Below are 20,974 nucleotides of genomic sequence, written 5' to 3' on the forward strand. Positions count from 1 at the left end.
AACCTCACACCCTTATCTATAGTTAACATTCCGTAAGTGTTCCAATCTAAACAATATTTTCAGTCTTATAATTTTTTTGGTCTTTTAACTCTTGGGCTGAAATCTGGCTGTTTTGTTCTGTCTAAGGATTACTTTTAAAAAAAATAATAATGTTTCAGCCATTTTTGAGAATGGGAATTGATAACTTTCATATATGGAAGTTGTATTTTTTTTCTCATTGCCTCCCATTTTCAAAAATGGCTGAACCAGTTGTACTTATTTTTTTTAAAACAGTAGTCCTTGGACTGAGAACAATCCATTCAAAGATAAAAGACCAAATATATAATAAGAGTGAAAATAAAATGGAACACTTATGAAATGTTAACTATAGGTCTCGCCGTGCATTCTGTTAACTATAGGTCTCACTGAACGCTCTGTCTGTAACTAGGATATCCTGCAAATTCATGGATATCCATTTTATATCTGCAGATATTCGCATCCGCAGACGCGAACTATTTTTGCTGATTGGGGATGGATGCAGATCCAAATTTTATATCTAAATCCCTACAAATTTTGTATCCATACAGGGCTCTATCTGTAACGTATAGAAAAAAACCCTGTGGTTGAGATTTTCAAAGCCGACTAGCGGACTTCAATATGAGTTATGTGGCTAAGATCCCTAGTCAGCTTTGAAATTGTCAACTTTTATGAATACAGGTGTGTGCATACATATAAGTGTTTACATACATATATGTGTAACTATTACACACTATTTGTCCCTCATCAATAAAGTACACAAAGAAAAAACTATGATCCATTAGACTTGGCGATCCCTTTAAATAAAATGAATACTTATCTTTATATATCATATTTATCTTTCCCCTCTAGTTTCCTGAATTGGCTAAAGCTGTTTTTATACTTGCAGTCATATTTGCAGTATTGACTAACCTTCCATTTCTGTTCCCTGAACATCTTAGCATTGACTGAATTAAATATGAAGCAAAAAAAGGAGAGAACAGTTTTGTGAGGAAAAAAATACAAGTTGACCTTGAAGAGAAAACCACCAGCAGTGCATGAGTTTTTGCATTACATTGCTGAAAATCTGTAGCTTTTTACTTCACTCTTTTATGTCACATCATAGGAAGAAGATTTGGACTATTGATTATCATACATTATAAGCTGCTCACCTCACCATTAGCCTGTAATTTTGACTGCTGTTGCTAGCAGACAGTGAAGAAAATCGAACAGCCACTTTTGTACTAGCAGCAGAAATTATAAACACAAAGTGAACTATCACCACCAAGGGCCAAATTAGTATTTAAGAGAAAACAGAATCAATTTAAAGGTAAAAATAAATATATAAAATAGGTCATATGCAGAATTGTACAGCAAGATGCACTGGAAGAGGGATATGCACCATTGGTCTTTATCTCTACTCGTCTACCTCCTGTTGAAAATAAACCATTAACAGTCCAAGTGTGTACAACAAACAGCAGCAGCCTGGAGACTTTCCTCAATCTCTGGAGCTTTAAGAGTAAACAATCAGAAGTGCTGTATGCACTTCAGGGAGAACAAATCCTAAAATAACCTGCTAAATTATCAACCATAGAAAGAAAAGGAAACAAGCTACCTGGCAAATGATAGTCACCTAGATTCGAAATCTGTAGCAGAAAGAGAGCTAAGATAGCCCAGGATGAAGTCATGCTGGCAAAATGCAGACTGTACAATACAAGATATATATTTGAGCAAAAATATGCTACATCTGATATACTGTTTTAAGCTACAGCAAAAGCCAATGCAAAAAATGGTCATTTGAGCTAATCTTGAAATGAAAGATGAACTTCTGTGGTTCTCTCTCTAATTCCTTATTCTTTCCTCACAGTCCTCATAAAAGAGAATAAAATAAAAACAGTGCAGTAGTTCTCTTTACATCACAAATACACTGCACTACAATGATAACTAATTAGTGGGTTCATATTGCTGACTTCTTTCATACGGCTAAAAAATGGGAAATTATAATTTGACTCATTAATTCTTAAGTGTCTTCTTTATTATCTCAAGGTGAATTTAATATAATTAAAGTTTTTTGCTTCTAACAATGATTCAGTATAGCTAACCTAACTCCACAAATACGGTTTCACTTTAATTGGCTCTTACATGTCTATTTTAAATTACTTTAAAAATAAAAGACCAAACATAAAAAAAACAACTGCCAAGAAACATCTTATATGCTATGTTCATAATCTCCAGGTCACTACAGTTTGTGTCAAATTACTGTACATAATGTAATAGTGTATGTTCATGTTTGTGTGTTTATGTGTGTATGCTGACTTCACTTACATATAAGAAATTATATAAAATCAAACAAAACAAAACCACAATACCCAAAACCACACTTGAATGAGGCAAACAGGATTTGGCCCATTATGCCTTATATTGGCTGACTTGGTAAATGATAGCTCACATGCATTCTTTGCCTGAAATTTCATTCTCGTGGCATTTAGCAATGTGTAGCCTTTCATCACCATATAGGCATATAGCAGGACTACAAAATAGATAAATAGCTTTTGTAACACTACATATTACATTTACATATTGGATAAGTAAAGGAAGAACACTTACTTTTCTACCATTTATGGGCAGTGAATTAAGATGTCAATAATTTTGTTATATATATATTTTTACAGTCTTGGTGGATACTAGCATATGCTCATCAGTCTTACATATTAATATGCTTTATTCTTTTTCCTCTTCTTTCAAATAACAGCTGATCTCCTGGACAGCTGGAGGGAAAACCTGGCTCCACCAAAATCAATGAAAGTTTTGACATTGACTTTCATAGAGCCAAAATTTCACCTGTTTCCTATCCTCTCTGGATACTGCCACACTCCAATCTACATGTTTTACCTTGTTCACCTTTATAAATTCGAAAGGTAAAAAAAAGATCCAGTCCTACAAATCCTTAATGGTATGCACAGTCCAGTGAAGTCAATGATACTGCTCTTGTGAGCAGGGCTATTCAAATGAAAAAGGGTTTACAGGACTGGGCCCAAAAGTTCATATCTACCTGTTCTTAAAGCATGATAATGCTATTACAGTCCACCTCTTGCTTGTGAAATGTTGCCTTTTCTACTGCATTACAAAGTGAACAACAAGAATGTGTTCTTTGAACTTTATTACATATTAAGCGGGGAAAGATTTGCCTTTGGGTGCATGCACAAAGTTCACACTGACTTTCCTGGAAGCTGAAGTCATTTGACCCTTGGTTTTGTATATTCATTACTGAAAATAGTTACATATAGAACTCAAAAATGAAATAACTACAGGACTCTTGAAATCACACATATTTTCAGTCTAGTTGCATACAAAATTATGCAAAGTGAAAAATCAGCATTTACTTTAGACCAATGGAATGCAATAACTTTTATGTACTATTTTAATATTTTCGTCAAAATATTAAAATAGTACATAAAAGTTATTGTGTTCTATTGAATGCCTATATTTACGTACACATAGGTATAAATGGCTGTACACTTAATTGTATATATTTTCCGAAAAGAGATATTAGTAACTCTCTCTTTTCTGATCAGAAAACCTGCTAGAATTAATATGAAACCTTAATTAATATGAAATTGTTTCTCACTTTTAATTTGAGGGAGGCAATTACCTTTACTCAAAAGTGTTGTCACCTGAAAGAACTATTTATCAGTAGGCATCTATTAGAGACAAAAAATAATGGCTTCTGTGACATGCCCTAAACATTAGGGTTATATGACACTTCTGATGAGAACAATCAACTAAAGTACTACTTCTGAGGTTGGATTCCTGTTTAATTACAATTGCTTTTGACAAAAAATAAGCAGAGGTAAACAAATAATTCTCTGCACATGCTTGCATTTATTAAACAGAGCTGTTTGCAATCTGCATATTTATATTGGCTTGTCTGTTTAAAGGCTTCTTTCAGTTAGGCAAAGCAATTTGCTTAGATTAGAACGATGATTGACAGTAGAAACAAAATGAACTCCCATTTTTTTAAACATCTTAACTCTTGTGGGCTTTTCTTCTGATATTACAACTATCAATACTTGAGGATTATTACCCTTATACAGAGTTTCCCTCTAGTTTTCAAAGAAACAGGGTAAGGGAAGGATATTTCTAACACTGATATGGCATAAAATATTAGAAAGGCAATTAAAAGGTGGTGGGCCAGTAGATTTAGTCCTAGGTCATCATTGCTGTGTTAGTCCATAAACATTTAAAAAATATTGCAGGGCTGAGAGGATTATTACATACAGTACATTAAAATATGCTTTGAAACCTATGAAAGAGTTAGTGTCAGTCTTACATATTTTTAGAGGCAGTGCAAAAATAAGAAAATGTACTTGTTACCTGAAAATTTTCCTTCCTCACAGCGGGCTGGTTCACAGATCCCAACAATGGGTCTTTGGCCTCTGCCTTGCTGTTCTGGAGGCAAACCAGATCTGTGAGTCACTGACAGAGATAGGCTCCACTTTCCCAAAGCCCACCAATGTGAACATTTCCTCAGTAGAAAAATACTATCTAAACCTGAGGGGGGTAAAACATGTGGTCCTGGCACCACTTGTGGCCCCTGAGACTCTAAACTGTGCTCCCTTGAGGGTGACAGCATTGCTAAGAATATTTATAGTTGACTGTGAATTGATAATGTGTTCCCTGAGACATATCTTGTGTAATTTGTCAGTTGAAGAGCTTAAATCAGTCCTCCCACTCTGCAGTGGGGGTAAGGGGATCAGTTTCTCATGTAGCCCCAGGAACAGCTCTGATAGCTGGCCACCTGCTGCATCAGAGGGAAGGGAAGAAAGTCTTTCTGGATGCTCCATGGTACCTGCTTCCCTACCAGGGTTTGGGAGCCCCAAGTGAGCAGGATAAGAGGTCAAGTGGTTCTGTCTGAGCCTAGAGAAGTGTTTAGAAAAGGATATATCCCCTCTTTTACACAGGACAGCTCAAGAAAGGGAAAAAAGAAGTAGAAAACCAGCAACCAGTTTTGGATCCCTAGTTCTCTGCCCCTGTACCAACTCTGAGAGGGGCTAGAATCTTGCTTTAATTTGCTCACCAAGGGACCAAATGCCAATTGCGGATAGACAGAGCACAGCACATGCTGACTCTCCCCAATCCCACCACCAAAATACTCCCTGAGCCAGGACTGGAGGGAGGAAGACATAAGAGCCAGCTATGCCAGCCCTATGCTTGCTGAGTAATTCCCCACACTAAGGAAATCCCCAGCAGAAGACTTGCTGGTGGTTCACATTGCCTAAACAATTGGCCTAAACTGATAAACTATTAGCATTTAAACTGTGAATATAGTGACTCCTTGTTGTAAAGCCCAAGAGCTGTTTCCTGGAAAAGAAGAGAAATATGACTGCAGTAATTAATAGGACAGATCTGTGGATCTGTTAGAAAGGACATTTTCAGACGAACACATTTTCCTATTCTTTGTCAAAGGCAGGTCCGTAGATCGTACAATGGGATTTTATCAACATTATTCCAATGAGATGGGATTGCTCTAGTTCAGAAATGTAATTGAATTTGTATAATTATTTACCAATAATTCATAACATTCAAATGATCTTTTATGTTCTGTGCATATCCATTGTGGTAGTCTTTAGGAGCCCAGTCAAGGTCAAGGCCCCATTGTGCTGGACACCATACAAACAAATAGTAAAAGCCAGTCCCTGCTCCAAAGAATTTACAATTTAGTTAGAGTGAAGAGGCAACAAGTGACTATGAGAAATAAAAGCAAAGAATGAGGGAGGACAGACAAAGGTAATGAAAACATGATCACACTCTTGATCCTTCCTGAACTAATATTTTTTTAAAATAAATAAACATTGCTGTCTCTGACTGACACACAACCAAGCACCAGTGGTTAGCTTTATATTACCACGTTAACTATTTTTCATAAACTATCAATTAGCTTAATACACAGTCTTTACAGCAATAGCCAGAAGAGAAGCCTTTTGCTTTGTAAGCTGAGATACACCATCTTAAAAGTTTGGGGATGGTAGATATTTTTAAAGGACATGTCTGACTGCTATGTGGCATTGGTGACACGGTGGCTCTCTTGTTTATATACCTGTTTCAACAGCCCTGCTGTCATCCAGAGTATGTCATCATTTCTCTTTGATTGTGATAGACTGAAGTCAGTAGGGTTCTGTGAGGGAGAATGGGTTTGCCTATTGCAGGATCAATGCATTAAAGTTTGTCAATAGGTACTCAATCTTTTATACATGGTAGACTATGACAAGGAGACGTGGCCTCCCTCAGAGATTGACAAGGAGGGACCACAGCTCGCCCCTTGGGTTGCAGAGCCAGGAAGGTCACGCCTGCCCTGCCGGAAGCTGAGAGGTGGGACAAGAAGTGGAAGTATAAAAGGCAGGTCCTGCAGCTCAGTTGGGCTGGAGCCACTGAGGGAGACAGATATGTGCATTCCGCTTCCTGCTGGAGCCTGAGGAGGACCCTGGCCATAACAAAGATTTTCCAGAGTTGCCGGTCAACCAAGATGAAGAGGAGCTTCTGGGAATGCTGCTGGCCACCTACTGCAGGGAGATGGAGGACACCCACAGAATGGAGGTACACCTCAAGGGGAAAGTAGGGAGTAGCCCATGAGAAACAGATGACAGTCTGGTTGGGCTTTGGCCTGATACCAGGTCAGCATGTTGTGGGAAAAGACCCACTGACCTAGTGTGGACCACTTCACCACTGTTAGGGCCTTGGGCTGGGACCCGGGCCCCTCATCGCCTGCTACCTCAACCCTTGGGCAGCAGCCTCCACACCGTAGACCACATGGCCTGCATTTGTCTGAAGTCTGCCAAAGTCAGGATGCCTGACTGTTGCTGCTCTTCCCTGACTGCAGGCCAGAGCCCCTCACTTGGTGGTGCCCCACCCTGCCAAAGGGCTTGAGCACCTAGACTTGGTGCTGCTTGGCCCAGCTCAGATGGCCTTAGCTTTAAAGACACATAATTTTCCTCTAAGTGAGTGCCGCAACAAGGGTGTGACTATGAGGAGGCATGGCCTCCCTCGGAGATTGACAAAGAGGGTTTGCCATGCACCCTTACATAGACATAAGTACAATCAGAATCCAGGACATATATCCTAATTTTGGCCACCTTTGGACCACCATTCTACCAAATGTGAAAAAAATTACCATTTCTCTCACACTTTTGCCATCAAGCACTAATGTTACATTTAAAAACTCTTTGTCTGCCAGGGCAAGATCATATCTGTTCTCTACTGATAGCGGAAACCCCCTGAATAACACTTTCTGTTTCCAAAGGTTGATATTATGCTATGGTCATACAACTTAATCCTTGTGGGAGGCAGAATGTTTTCCCATTCCTTCTGAAGGCCATCACTGCTACTTTTGCTTGCCAAGATTCAGCTATCAGACCACCACAAACCTTTCCCTTGCTGGAATAGGCTGGAGATCTCTGAGGAAACCTAACTTTGTATATGGGTTTAAAGATGTTTTTGTAGGAAGGTGGGAAAAAAAGGAAATACCTCATGTGAGATTTGCCCTAGGTCAGGATAACCAGTAGGGGATATTACTGTTTGACTAAATGGCACCATGGACTATGATTTTGCCAGTTGCTGACTTTATGTTTTATTTGTATTATTAGTGCCTTCAAATCAGAGATTTCCTGGATGGAGTTTTCATTTATCCCAATTTATGAGGAATCCACATTCTTCTATGATTGAGTGTCACAAGAATATCAGCCTTGGCTTTTTGCCTGGATGATGCTCCATTACAAGATAATAATTCAAGAGAGAATAAATAAAGATGCCCCTTTGTCTGAAAGCTGCCTCCCTAACTATGAGAACTTTGGCATAGACTATTGGGAACTCAGAGAGATGCAGTTAGATTTTTTTTCACGTTCACAGTCAATAATAATTTTAAAAAAATCTAAGATATTCTGTTTGAAGACGATTTTTAGAGTCTTCATGCTGAACTTTAATTTCTCCAGATGCCTGATCGGGAGTTTCAAGTTCCAGATTGTGCTGTTGTTTTTTAATACTTTGAGGATCATAATTAGAATAGAATATAGACATTAACAATTCTCTGTTCGAGGAACTTTCTCTGTTCCCCTGATTTGCATGTGTTGAAATAAACAGCTGAGTCACCTTGGTATCCATTACCTTTGAACTTGTTGCATCCTCATCTTGTACAGAGATCTATTTGCTTACTATGCCATAACACAAGGGTCAGCAACCTCTGGCATGCAGCTCGCCAGGGTAAGCACCCTGGCGGGCTGGACCAGTTTGTTTATCTGCTGTGTTGGCAGACCGCAGCTCCCACTGGCTGCAGTTCGCTGTCCCAGGTCAATGGGGGCAGCAGGAAGCTGCAGTGAGGACGTCCCTTGGCGCTTCCCGCAGTCCACATTGGCCTGGGATGGCAAACCGTGGCCAGTGGGACCCGAGGTCGGCCGAACCTGCCGACGCAGCAGATAAACAAACTGGCCCAGCCCACCATGATGCTTACCCTGGCGAGCCGCGTGCCAGAGGTTGCTGACTCCTGCTATAACAAAATGTCTGTCTGTTTTATAGCAAGACCTGTAGTCTTTTTTTGTTTTTTTCCCCCAAATATTTTGATATTACTTGTCCATAGTTTCCTAAATAACCTTCCTGCATATAGTTAGAAGCTACTTTGCCTGGCTATTAGCTTCCCACAATCTGAATCATATTCCTTTGAGAAACTGCACTACATACTACAGAACTGGACAAGAAGCCAAAGGACATCCACATGCACAACCAATATGGACGATGCTGTTAGTGCAAACTTTCTTAGAGATGTTCTCTATTATTTTATCCTCATGCTTTATTAAGGAGGAGCTACAGTAAGACATTCCATAGTCTAAAAAAAACAGCTCAGGCAAAGCAGGTAGATGCTACTGCTGCCCTTAAGACTACTGAGGAAGCCTCATCATTTCTCTTAAAGATAAATCATACAATATGTCTGTCCATGGATTCCTTGGGAGAAAATCTCCATTCTGTAAATGAAAGAGCCTTTCATTAGGGCAGACATGGGTGCAGACATTTAGAAAGATGACCAATCTTCTTGTAGACATATAAACATTATGAACTCTCTTTGGCTATTGACAGAGCCATTTGGGTTTCCTGAAGCCTTTCACTCTGATATAATTAATACAGAACTTCATATATGCTTTCTACTAAACCTTGATTTGCTTTTGTTTTATATTAGACATCTGCTCTTAGTCTTTCTGTGTGCATGGAAAGAAAAGGAGGGACTTCTGTGAGGGTTTTTGGCTTGGCTGTCTGAATCATTTGGCTCGTAGAATGAAAAATAACAGGGATCTGAAACAACTGATCCCCAAAGGTTGTCTGATGGTCCCAAAAAGTGACCAGTGGACTTCTGAATAAGACATTGATTTGCTTTATTTTTCTTGTAAAGAAAAATGTTGCTTTGACCATTAAGGGGCCAAAATGGATAAGCAGCACCACATCTAACTGTACTGTTTGTCGTTCTTTAGGAAAAACTGCATAAGGAGTTAAGGATGTAAAAAATTGTTCTTAAGAGAAAGAGAACTCATTTTTTTTTCTTCGTGCTACCTTGTACTGTACAGGTACATCATACACCATGCTTTGTAGGTTTCAGGCATGTAGTTTAGCTAAAATGATACAATGGCAGAGGTTTAAAACTTATTTGTCAGGGTCTCAAGTGACTCTTTTGTAGTTCCAGCTGAAAATGCATACAAAGCAGTTAATTTGCTATCACCAAGGAAAAAATGTTATAACATAAAAAAAATTCCCTCCCTTAGCTCAAAATTGTCTAGCGTCTGAGGAGCCCAAGTATTTGTAAAGCTGGTATCATGCATATGCTTCCACTGTAACTGCTACACATGTATACTTAGCATCCATCTCTATGTAAAAATAGACTTAATAGTCCCTAGTATGATTATGTGAAAATCTCTCTTTCTGGATATTTAATATAAAATAAATAAGTAAAAGGACAAATGTGATGTTGGAGAATTACTGTTATATTACAGTAATTGCAGACAGAATGTGCACTGTGCAACAAAAAAGTTTATTTCTGCCTTCTAAATATCTCTAAATAGAAACAGTGGTCTTTTTCTAGTATGACATTTGGTACTTCTCACAGCCGCTTAATCAAATTCAGAGCTGTTTCCATTAGGAAATGCTTGAACTGGAACTTCATTTCCCATTTGTTCTCATTTTTCTTTTTCGATTGCCATTCCTCCCTTCTTCATCCATATTAACTTTCCTAGAACCTAACTGACTGGCAAGGCAGGTGAGTAGTCATTTTTGAAGCTATGCCCATTAATGTTTTTGGGTGAGCTGCAGTGGTACTGTACAGCTTAGTGTAATTTTCAGCTTGCTAATGGCAAAAGACTGCATTACCTAGGCAAAGCACCTGATCTCACATTTTTCAACATTTTGAAAAATTCCAAGCCTATGGCCTCTGGTCTAGCAGTTCATGCAGAACAGTGGTCCATTACAATAGCGATGCAATTGCACAAAATTAAGCAAATGCACAAACAAGAGGAATCCCTAATCTGAAATTATCTGAATCTCCGTGCTAATGTTTGCATCAGAGGAAATGGTGACATTAGCAATTATCTTAATTCCAGATGAAAAATTTGTGTATAACTTTAATAAAAATGAATTCTTCTTGTGAAGGAGCACAACAATCTGTAACATGCTAGAAATCTGACATCCCTCACGAATTATAACAAACACTATAACTGCTCAAGGTCTTTATTTTTGTAATGCTTATGATTATTCATCTTCCTCCACAAGTTTATAGGCTCAAGTGTTCCTTCTGGTGGAAAAAAAGTCACTTTGTAAAATGACACGGTGATGGTACATATACATATTCACAATATGACTTATGTCATATTTACGCAGCATACTAGTCAAAACAAGATTTCACCTATTCTTCCACATAGTTATTTCCATACAAAAATAAAGGTGCATTCATCCTCCTTGTCTATCTACCTATAGAACTGTGGTAGATACTATCAGAAGTATACAATTTAACTTTTGTTTTCTATAGAGTAAGTCTTAACCCATATTTATTTACAGGTTTTTCCTTGACTGTCTGCCTGTTCTGTTATTGTATATTCACTGGCTTTGGATTTTGAACTTCAACTTTAAGTAAGCCAGGCTCACCACCAGTAAGTAATAGCTGGGCAGCAGAGAGATCTGTTATATGAAGCTTTTCTCTTTTCTAACAGAACAATACAGAAGAAAGTTTACTTGACTAAAACAATGTACCTGTAATATTCATTGTGATATATCACTGTTCCCCTCTTGGTATTGGTAGAAATGCACTCTGAGCCAGAAATTCCTATTTCAAAACCTCAAGAGGCCTGACCTCTTTCTTTCCATTAGGTCTGTGGCTTCTGAAAACTAACTCAAATATCATTTATGTAAATACATTAGCAGTTTAACTATTTGATTCAATAAGAATACTTCTTAGGGAGCCAGAGTGGGGTGATAAACAAAGGTTTCCATATTGTCAATAAACCTCATGTAATATATAAGCCTCTGCTCTTCTGACAAATTGACATCACATATTTAGTAGCTAATTTCTTAAAACACAATCAAATGGAAAACAGTGACAGCAATCCTGTAGAGTGCACCTGCATTACAAAATATTCCTATGATATATTATTACGGATACTTTCATACACTAGAACCTACTGGTTTTACATCATGTTCAAGTGAATTCAGTGGCAGCTGGATGCTCCGATCTGCCTCCAACATTTTCAGCCACAGTTCAATGCACCTGAACACCTTCAGGGAATGTTTCAGAGGCTTACTGACCCTCTGGACAGAGTACTGAGACTAACGTCTATAGTAACTTCGGGGCTATGTATTGGCAGCCTGTAGAATGAGAAATCAGAAGGAAAATCAAAAAAAAGATAAACATTGAAGTAAAAGGACATAAGAAAAGAAATATGAAAATGGCCAGTAGAAATGAATAAGCAAAAGGTAACTCTTTAACCAATTAACTGTTCTCCAGTAGAAAAAGTGACTTTAGGTATTCTGAACTTCAAAGTGGAAAACACAAGGGGGATAGGAAATTATATATGAGATCTAAAATGTCTTCTCTAATATTTAATAGAAATAGGCAATCAATACTCATTTCGTATAGACTGTTCATATTCAGTCTCTTTTTCCAAGAAAATCTGAGCTGTAGCATCTAATAAGCGAAAGTTATACAAAATCATGTTTTATTTTATTTTTCTCATTGGTAGCATATCTTTTATAAAAACAATCAGCAAATGTTGTCTTTGAGTATAGTGGCCTCTTCAATCTCAAACTACAAATCTAATGAGGACAAAAGCGGAGAATAAAGTATTTCAGACAAAGAGGATTATTAACTACACTATGTGTATTTCTGTTGCTTTGTATTTTCTGATTTTGAAGGGGAAAAGCACAGTTTTCTAAATGCTTTCAGTGTCACTGCTAGCCAACTCTAGCTCTGATGACAACATGCATCTTTGATGACATGGATGAACACATCTAAAATTCAAGTCTTCCTTCTAGCAAATCTGTAATTCTGTACAGAAGGTCAAGGAAAATACACCTATTAAACCCAACCAGTTATAAGCTGTAAGCAACATTTTCCTATTCGGATTTCTCTCTCTCTGCTTTGCTATCTGATATCTATAGGGATATGCACCTGTTTATCATGCTAAATCCTGTTGTTCATATTTTGCTTCTAACACATTTCCTTTGTTCATTTCCTAGTGGTAGACAAACAGAATTGGTGTTATTGGTAGCATTCTCCAAAGCCACAGTCAGTGCAGATGCAGCTAATCCCCTGCTGCTTATTATTCAGCAATCAGTGCCTGGGATTTGGGAGTCCCAAAAGACTGTTAAAAGGAAAGGGTTAAATTCAGCTTGCTTAATGACATTCTCTGCTCTTGAGACTATTCATCATATTCATGGAACCAATTCCATGGAGGGAGCTAAAGTTGCCAGTTAAGTTAAATTAAGCTAGATGGATAGGAATCCAAGTGAAGGAGATCACTGTCAGGATCTAAAGAAGTGTTCTTTTAAGGATGGAAAGCAATTTGAGCAAAGATGGTTCTTTTAATCAGATTTCTAGTCCTAGATATGCTTGTAAAAAAAAGTTCCATTTGATAGATATCACCTGTAGAGCTACACTACCTAAAAAATTATCATATGAAAAATAACGTTCTGGGTTACGTAAGTCAAAACATTAAAGTGACCTTATTCACTTTCTCTGTCCCTCCCTCCCTCCAAAACACCCAAAAATTAAAATACCCCCACCCCACAACTATTAAGTGACAATTTTTGAGAGACAAATTGAATCATGAAGGGCTACAGTGGGGAACCTGAGGTCTTTGAGGATAGATTTATACATAGAGTTAAAATCCTTCTGAAATGCCAAATGAAGATCTTCAAACACAGTAATGGGCTAGAAGCTGAAATGCCTGATTTACTAACCTAGGATTTAGAATTTTTTTTGGTCAGCCCAATACCTAGGCCCATCCACCAAAATCACAGAAAGGATCAAGAGTTTGGGACAGAGCAAAGAAAGACAATAAACATCTTTAGCTGTTTATTGTGTATTCTTTCAGTGCTCATAAGCCATGCTAGGAGCTCTCTGAGCAATTCCCTTCGACTTTGTTGTACAGCTACACATGAAGCTTTGGCTATGTCTTCACTACCTGCCGTATCGGCGGGTAGCAATCTATTTCTCGGGGATCGATATATCGCGTCTAGATGAGACGCAATATATCGATCCCCGAACGAGCTCCTGTCAACTCTGGAATTCCACCAATGCGAACGGAGGTAGCGGAGTCGACGGGGAGCCGTGGACGTCGATCCCGCGCCATGAGGACGGTAGGTAACTCGATCTAAGATACTTTGACTTCAGCTACGCTATTCATGTAGCTGAAGTTGAGTATCTTAGATCGATTTCCCCCCCTAGTGTAGACCAGCCCTTACTTTTGTCTTTTCTCATTTACATCTTTAAAAAGGGAAGCAAATTTCTATCTTGACTTCATTGAGAATACTTATATGCTTAAAACTAGGCATGTGATTAAATACCTTGCTGAATTGGGGCCTATAAGTGACATTTTACATACAGAAAAGCTGTTACTGGTACAGAGCTGAATCTTGCCTATCACAGTTTGGGCAAAGGTGAGTTTTGGGAAGGAGGAAATTTCTGTTTGATGGGTTGACTTAAAATAATGATGGCTGTTAGAAAGGCTTGCAGAGCTGGACTGTTAGAATAGGGCCTCGGGAAAGGGACTAGTTGCAGGGGGTAGGTCAGGCAGGCAAAGGTAAAAGATAAAGTCATTTTATCACATCTCCTTGCAATTTATCATATTGAGATCAGCTTCACATATGTATATGTTAAACTCACAAGGATATTAGGGATATATATTATGGGGTCAAAACTGTCATCCTACAAACGGATGAAAAAGATTATGCTCTTACTATACTGTAATTCTAAAATCACAAAGCAGCCATATCAATATTGGGAGTATGGGAATAAAGCTCACAACACTTGCATGACAGAACATAAGATACAAGGCTTGCTTTGATCCTGTATGCCTCCCACGCTGCAATCAAGTGCACTGACAACAAGCCAGAGGTGTTCACTGCATGAGCAGGGGAAAAAGGTGATTGTAAGAAGTGTGAAGACAATTCTGTATCCATAATACGTTCATCCCAATGTGCAAGGACATCTGTTAAAATGCTTTCTCTTAACAAGCATCTTTAGAGATCCCTATGAAAGCAGCTGAAGAATCATAAACAGAGGATAAATTAACAAGGAGCTATGAGGTGGCACAATGAAAGTGTAGAACATCTATTGTGAGAAACACAGGCCATGAATAAAAGTGGTGATAATTATATGTAGCAAATAAATACTTTGAGGACCAGCTGTTACTCTTTGATACATGAAACAAAATCTGCTTGAAGAGTTTCCAAACCTCTGATAGGATTTGCTGTGTTTTCTTTCTGCTTTAAGAGAGGTCTCTTAGTGGAATGTAGGAGCCATGGCTCTGCGGGGTGCAGGTAGGAGCAGAGAAGGTGATGAGCAGAAACGGGTAATGAGTATGCAACCCTTTCTCTCTAGCATCGTCCTCTCAGTGCAAATCTACTTGGGAGTCACCCACCAAAATCACAGAAAGGGTCAAGAGTTTGGGACAGGTAAGAAAGTACCCCTTCCCCCCATTTATTTCACTTACTCTTTCAGTGTATCACAAACCAAAATTTTCATTCAGGCCCTCATATTCTGCAGGTACTAGTTGTTTTGTTTGCAATTTGATCTGCTCGTCTCACTGCTCCCTTCAAATCTTGACCACACCTTTGTCAGCTTCCTGCACAAATGCCTCTGTCTTCTTCTATGCCCCTCTCCCATGACCTCCTTGAACTCATCTGAAAGACCACTTCTCTGTTCACATTTAATTCTCTCTTGAAGACCTACATCTACTATACTGTCTACATTTCTTAGTTGACTATATATATAGATCTATAGCTAGATCTGTATATCCCTCTTGCATATATAAATACAAGTAAATACAGGGATATTATATATATTATACTCCCTGTATTTATTTTTCCAGGCATTCAAGAATGGAAAGTTCGCACCCAAGCAGCTCACAGTCTCAGGACAGATAGATAGGACTGGCCATAATATATCTCCATCTTTGTTCTTCTTCCCCTAACCTCTGTCTACCCATCTATCTGTCCTGAGACTATGAACTGCTTGGGCAAGAACTTGTCATTCCTGAATGCCTGGGAAAGTGCCCAGAATATCACGAGTGCTACAATAACTAACCAAACAAAATGGGCTAAAATGTTAAAATGTGGGTTTGTGAGGTTAGTCAACTAAGTGTGAATCAAGCACCTAATGAGGATTGAGGTGCCTAAATACAGATTTAGGTTTCTACCTTTAGATACAAACATTTGAAAATTTTGGACTTAGATCCTAAATACTGACTTCATAGCTCTTCTCATGGTAAGGTGGGAAAATATCCTTTGCAGACAATTCTGCTATCAAATAAGAGCAAAACTGCAGAGCCAAACATCCAAATGGATAGTTTGTGTTTCTATGGCATAGAGAACTCAGTCTAGTTTCATAATGAAATCTTATATAAAAGACGTTTTATTTGTGCTATAGCTGCTATTTCTCATACTCATTTTTTCAGGAACATGTTTTTTTAATTTCTTGGATGACATGCTATAACTTGTCATGCCCAGTTGGGTTAAATCACTCGGTAAGAAATTTGCACATGGTTAATGAAACACCTTGCATCCACCAAGTAGCAGACAGGAAAGAAGAGATAATTTAAAGAAACTTGTTTATAACCCTATCCCCTCCATGAAGGTAGAGAGTATCACTGATGCTAGAGACTGGCCTACAGGGCCCCTAATGGCATCCTCCAGACATGGAGAACAGCAAAGAACCTCCTATCCATATGGGTACAGGACAAGAAAGCAGCAAGAGCTGACAGAAAATCTGGGGCAGGACTGGCCATAATGGTCTGAGGTACTTACATCTACTCAGAACATAAAGATATTAAAAATCAGATAAACAAATACTATGGAACTGACAGCAAACAAACCAGAGTATACACATAAGGCCCAATCCTACAATCTTGATTTGGGCAACAGTACCATTGATAATAATGGGAGCTTTGTTTGAATCGGGACTGAAATTCAAACTCAACATTCTCTAGAATGCAAGACCCACTGGTTCATAAACCTTGACTCACCAGTAATTTAGGTGCTATTTTTAAAATATAATTTCAAGTGACAAAAAGGATTTGTTTATAAAAGGAAAGCATACTCATGAATGGAGCCCTTTAGTTAAGAACTTCAGTGTGGGACAAATGTCAAGGAAAGGCAAACTTTATACTTAACAACCTTGATTATGCTTTTTTTTTTTTTTTTACATAAATAGAATACAGCGTTCACTAAAAAAGTTATTTATTCAAAGGTTATTCTGAAAAAATAAAGGCAAAAACCCTAACAAAAAAACATTTATACATGCACACACAGTATACATAAACACACAGAGGCAGTAAAAAGGATGTCTGACATACACCTGCCTTACTTAAGGGCAAAATTAAAAAAAAATACAACTAAAAACAACTCTGCCCAAACATTTAGTGGTTATAGAAAATGCCCAATCCGCCTTTTGAGTAAGTTGCTGCCTTTCCTGCCGTTCAATCACAAATCCCTGCAAGATCAGCTTATTGCTTTGATAAATGGCTGTGGCTAAGCACAGGTGGATTTTTTAAAACTGACATCAAGCAAAAGTAAAAGAAAATCCTATGCAATGCAAAGGATAACTGTAAGGGTATGGACCTGCTGCCTTTGCCTACCCCGGGCCGCCCTCTGCAACCCCCAGTACCTATTTGTCTTCTGCTAGGCCGCAGCCTGGGGCTTTCCAGGCTGGAGCGCCCCAGCTCCTCTGCCTTTCCCCAGTCCTGCTTCACTCAAGTACCCTGTCTCTAGCTCCCTGCAGCCAGGCCTATCTCCCTCTACAAACAGAGAGACTCTTGAGCTCCTGACTCTCAGCCTCTTATATAGGGCCAGCTGAGGCCTGATTGGGGCATGGTCCAGCTGCTGTTACTTCCCCAATCAGCCTAGCAGCTTTTTCCCCTGCCACAGCCTTCTCCCAGGGCTGTCTTTAAACCCTGCAGTGTCTCCTGGCCTGGCCCAGTCGCGCATGCGCCTCTAGAGCTGCCCGCTTCTTTTCTGACTTCTCCAGCCGGTTCCGCAAGCGGGTCTCCTCCTCAACAACAGCTGCACATTCATTCACAAGGTCCAAGGCCCTCGCTTCGGCATTGCGGCGAGCCTGCTCTGCAGCCTCCAGCTATGTGTGCAGGTCAGACTCCCCCAGGTCCTCTTCCCTTCCACTGTTACATGGGCTCCCCCCACTTGAGTCTCAGCCTCCTGCTGGGCCCATGTGGTCTGGGTCTCGTCATCAGTGACTGATCCTTTGACGGTCTAGGTTCCTACCTCCCGCAGGGATCTTGCCATCCTGGCTGCTGCCTCTGTCTGTTTTGGCCCTTTTGGGCGGCACAGGCACCTCCTCTGGCCTCTTCTCAGTTTCTCTGAGGGGGCAGTGCCTCTTTATATGCCCGAGTGCCTGGCAGCCCCAGCAGGCATCCCGTCTCCATGCTGCCCTGGGCCTCAGCATCTTTCTTTCATCCCTCTCTGGGCCAACTCTCCCTGGGTTGCACTGGACTGTGTTCCTTGGGGCAGGGCACTCCCGCTCTAAGTGTCCCTGTTGCCCACAGGCCCAACACGCCCGCAGCTGCCTGGGTCCCCTCACCCAGCGGCCTTCTTGAGGGATTGGGTATTGTCCCGTTTTAGGGTGAGATACCCTGCCTCCAGCCCTGTAGGGACAGTCCACATCTTATATGTCCTGTCTGACCACAGGCGTAGCAAGCCCTTCCCATGGGGCTCCTGGCCCTGGCACTCCGCAGCCCATACCCTCCACAGTCCCTATTAAACTCCTACCCAAGAAGTGTCTGCAGGACCCGCTGCTCCCTCACCAGCTGGTTGACCTGCTCTTGGAGGGCCCACAGCATCTCCCACAGTCCCTGTTGGGTCCCCCAGAGTCCCTCTAGTTCTTCTGTCCCCTTCTGCCGGGCGGCTGCCCCTGGGGCCCACCCAGGGGTGACACCTGGGGCCTCTGCATAGTATACCCCAGTGTACCCAGGATCTATCATCCACTGTATCACTCCCTTCAGTATTCGGGCAATAGTCCCGCTGTCCTTTCTCTAGCCCCTTGTGTCAGGGGTGGACCGCTTCTATCCACATTCTCCACCACTTGTAAGGGTGTGGACCTGCTGCCTTTGCGTCCCCCTGGACTGCCCTCTGCAACCCCCAGTACCTATTTGCCTTCTGCTAGGCCGCAGCCTGGGGCTTTCCAGGGTGGAGCTCCTCAGCTATTCTGCCTTTCCCCAGCCCCGCTTCATTCAGGTATCCTGTCGCTAGCTCATTGCAGCCAGGCCTATCTCCCTCTACAAACAGAGAGAGACTCTCAAGCTCCTGGCTCCCAGCCTCTTATATAGGGCCAGCTGAGGCCTGATTGAGGCGTGACTCAGCTGCGACTACTTCCCCAGTCAGCCTAGCAGCATTTTCCCCTGCCACAGCCCTCTCCGAGGTCTGTCTTTAAACCCTGCGGGACAGGAGTGGGTGACTACCCCGCTACACTAACACAGAATGTGTCATTTCCAGTAAAAGCTAAACAACAATGCATTTCAGCACAACTTCCCCCCCCATTTAGCTTTATCAAAAATACCCAGCAGGTATTTTTCTCCATGTAGCTTTATCACTAATAAATAATTAAAGCAACTACTGCATGTTAAATTCTGTCATTTAAAACTGGGAGTAAATCTATCTTGAGAAAATGATTGGGCTGAATTTTCAGAGGTACTGAGGAACTACAATTCTCTTAGACCCCCTCAGAGTTGCAGTTGCTCTGATACCTCTCAAGAACTGGCTCAATGGGAGTTTTGCATGGGTAAAGAGAGCAGGATTTGGCTTCTATTGTCCAGGGCATCTGCAAGCCTCGAAAAAATTATAGATGAGGAACATGGAAAACAACTACAAAAAAGAAGTTAGTTTCTACTAGGTATAAGCTGATGATGATGACAAATGCTGTTATTTGTTAAAAATCATTTACTTTGTTTTCTTTTTCATTCAACTGTTTTACAACCTATTTTCAAATTCAGAAAAAAAATGATGTGATGTGCTTTTGTTAGATGACATAGGTATAAATAACAAAATGATATACTGATTTCTATAGAGGTAACTCTTTTAATTAATTACTAGAAACCCCCAAACTAGAAGAATATTCATCAAACATGGCAAAACCTGAACAGTTATTCTTTAGTTATGTTACTCTGCATGTGATCATCACTTCCACTCTTTTCTTCTTTAATAACAGAATTAATAAATCAAAAATATTTCTAACCACCATAACATGACATCAAGTGTGACAGTGAGTTGGTATATACATGTCAATCACCTTCTCTTTCTCTCTCTCTCTCTCACACAGACACACACAAAATGAAAGAATAATTTTCAAGCCCAATAAGTTTTGGTCAGATGCAGAAATCTCCACAGACAGACAGTGATTTGAGTGACTATCTTTCTTCTCTGAGCTGCAGGAGAAGCCTCTCCAGCTGATTTCTGTGTCCTGCAGTAAAGCAGATAATGACTAGATAAAGTATTTCATGTACTTTAGCAAAAACTGCCTTTTCAATAAATTTACACTAGGCAGTAATGAGCTATATTGTGTGGCGGTTAATCTGTTCTAAAAAAAAATAGGAAGAAATTCTTCAGCCCGGCTCTCAGGTGTTAAGTTCGTACATCTTTTATGTTGACAGTTCAGCTCCAGGCTATAAAACAGAAGAACCTGTTCTACATCTACTTTTTAAAACAAGCGCAGAAAACCTAAACCCCCATCAATCTGCTGTCTTAGTTTTACGACTTATCTGTGGCAAAAATGAATCATAAGTTAGATTTGTCCTGATTCCACAGACAGATCCATCAACCTGCTGGTGCTTGTGAACCATACGATTCCTACAGAGATTGGTGGTAGTGGCAGACTTGCAGTATTAAATGTGTTAAAGTGTTGAACTACGGATATTCATGTCTGATAAATTTCAGTGAAAGTCTGCAATAAGAGCATGCCCAGAAAACGTGTACACACACACACACAGAGAAAAAATTTCATTTCTCTCATACCTCTACAATCTCTGCATTGCATACAATCTTTTATAAAGCTCTGTCAGGACTAATGCAAATATAATAAGGCAAAGTGATTTAACTTTGAATATTAGTCAGATGAAATTTTGGTTCAACTCTTCTGGAATATAAAATGCATACAAATCTGCAGTCTTCCTCTTCATCATGTTACTTGTAAGCTCTTTAAGAAATAATACAGTCTTATCAAGTTCTAAGCCATAGC

General features: G+C 39.9%; 1 protein-coding gene across 5 annotated transcripts in view; it reads right to left on the reverse strand.

Annotated features, from left to right (window-relative positions):
- Positions 1 to 20,974, reverse strand: part of PCDH17 (protocadherin 17) — a 505,466-nt gene that overhangs the window by 406,418 nt on the left and 78,074 nt on the right. For 3 of the 5 annotated variants that reach the window (XM_032787736.2, XM_032787738.2, XM_032787735.2), the window contains one exon: positions 4,369 to 4,443. The exons of the other annotated variants lie outside the window; for them this stretch is intronic. In XM_032787736.2, coding sequence (XP_032643627.1) covers positions 4,369 to 4,443 — 75 coding nt within the window. The remainder of the gene's footprint in view (positions 1 to 4,368; positions 4,444 to 20,974) is intronic. 5 annotated transcript variants of the gene reach the window in all.

This window comes from Chelonoidis abingdonii, chromosome 1 (genome assembly GCF_003597395.2).
Source record: "Chelonoidis abingdonii isolate Lonesome George chromosome 1, CheloAbing_2.0, whole genome shotgun sequence".
NCBI lineage: Eukaryota > Metazoa > Chordata > Testudines > Testudinidae > Chelonoidis > Chelonoidis abingdonii.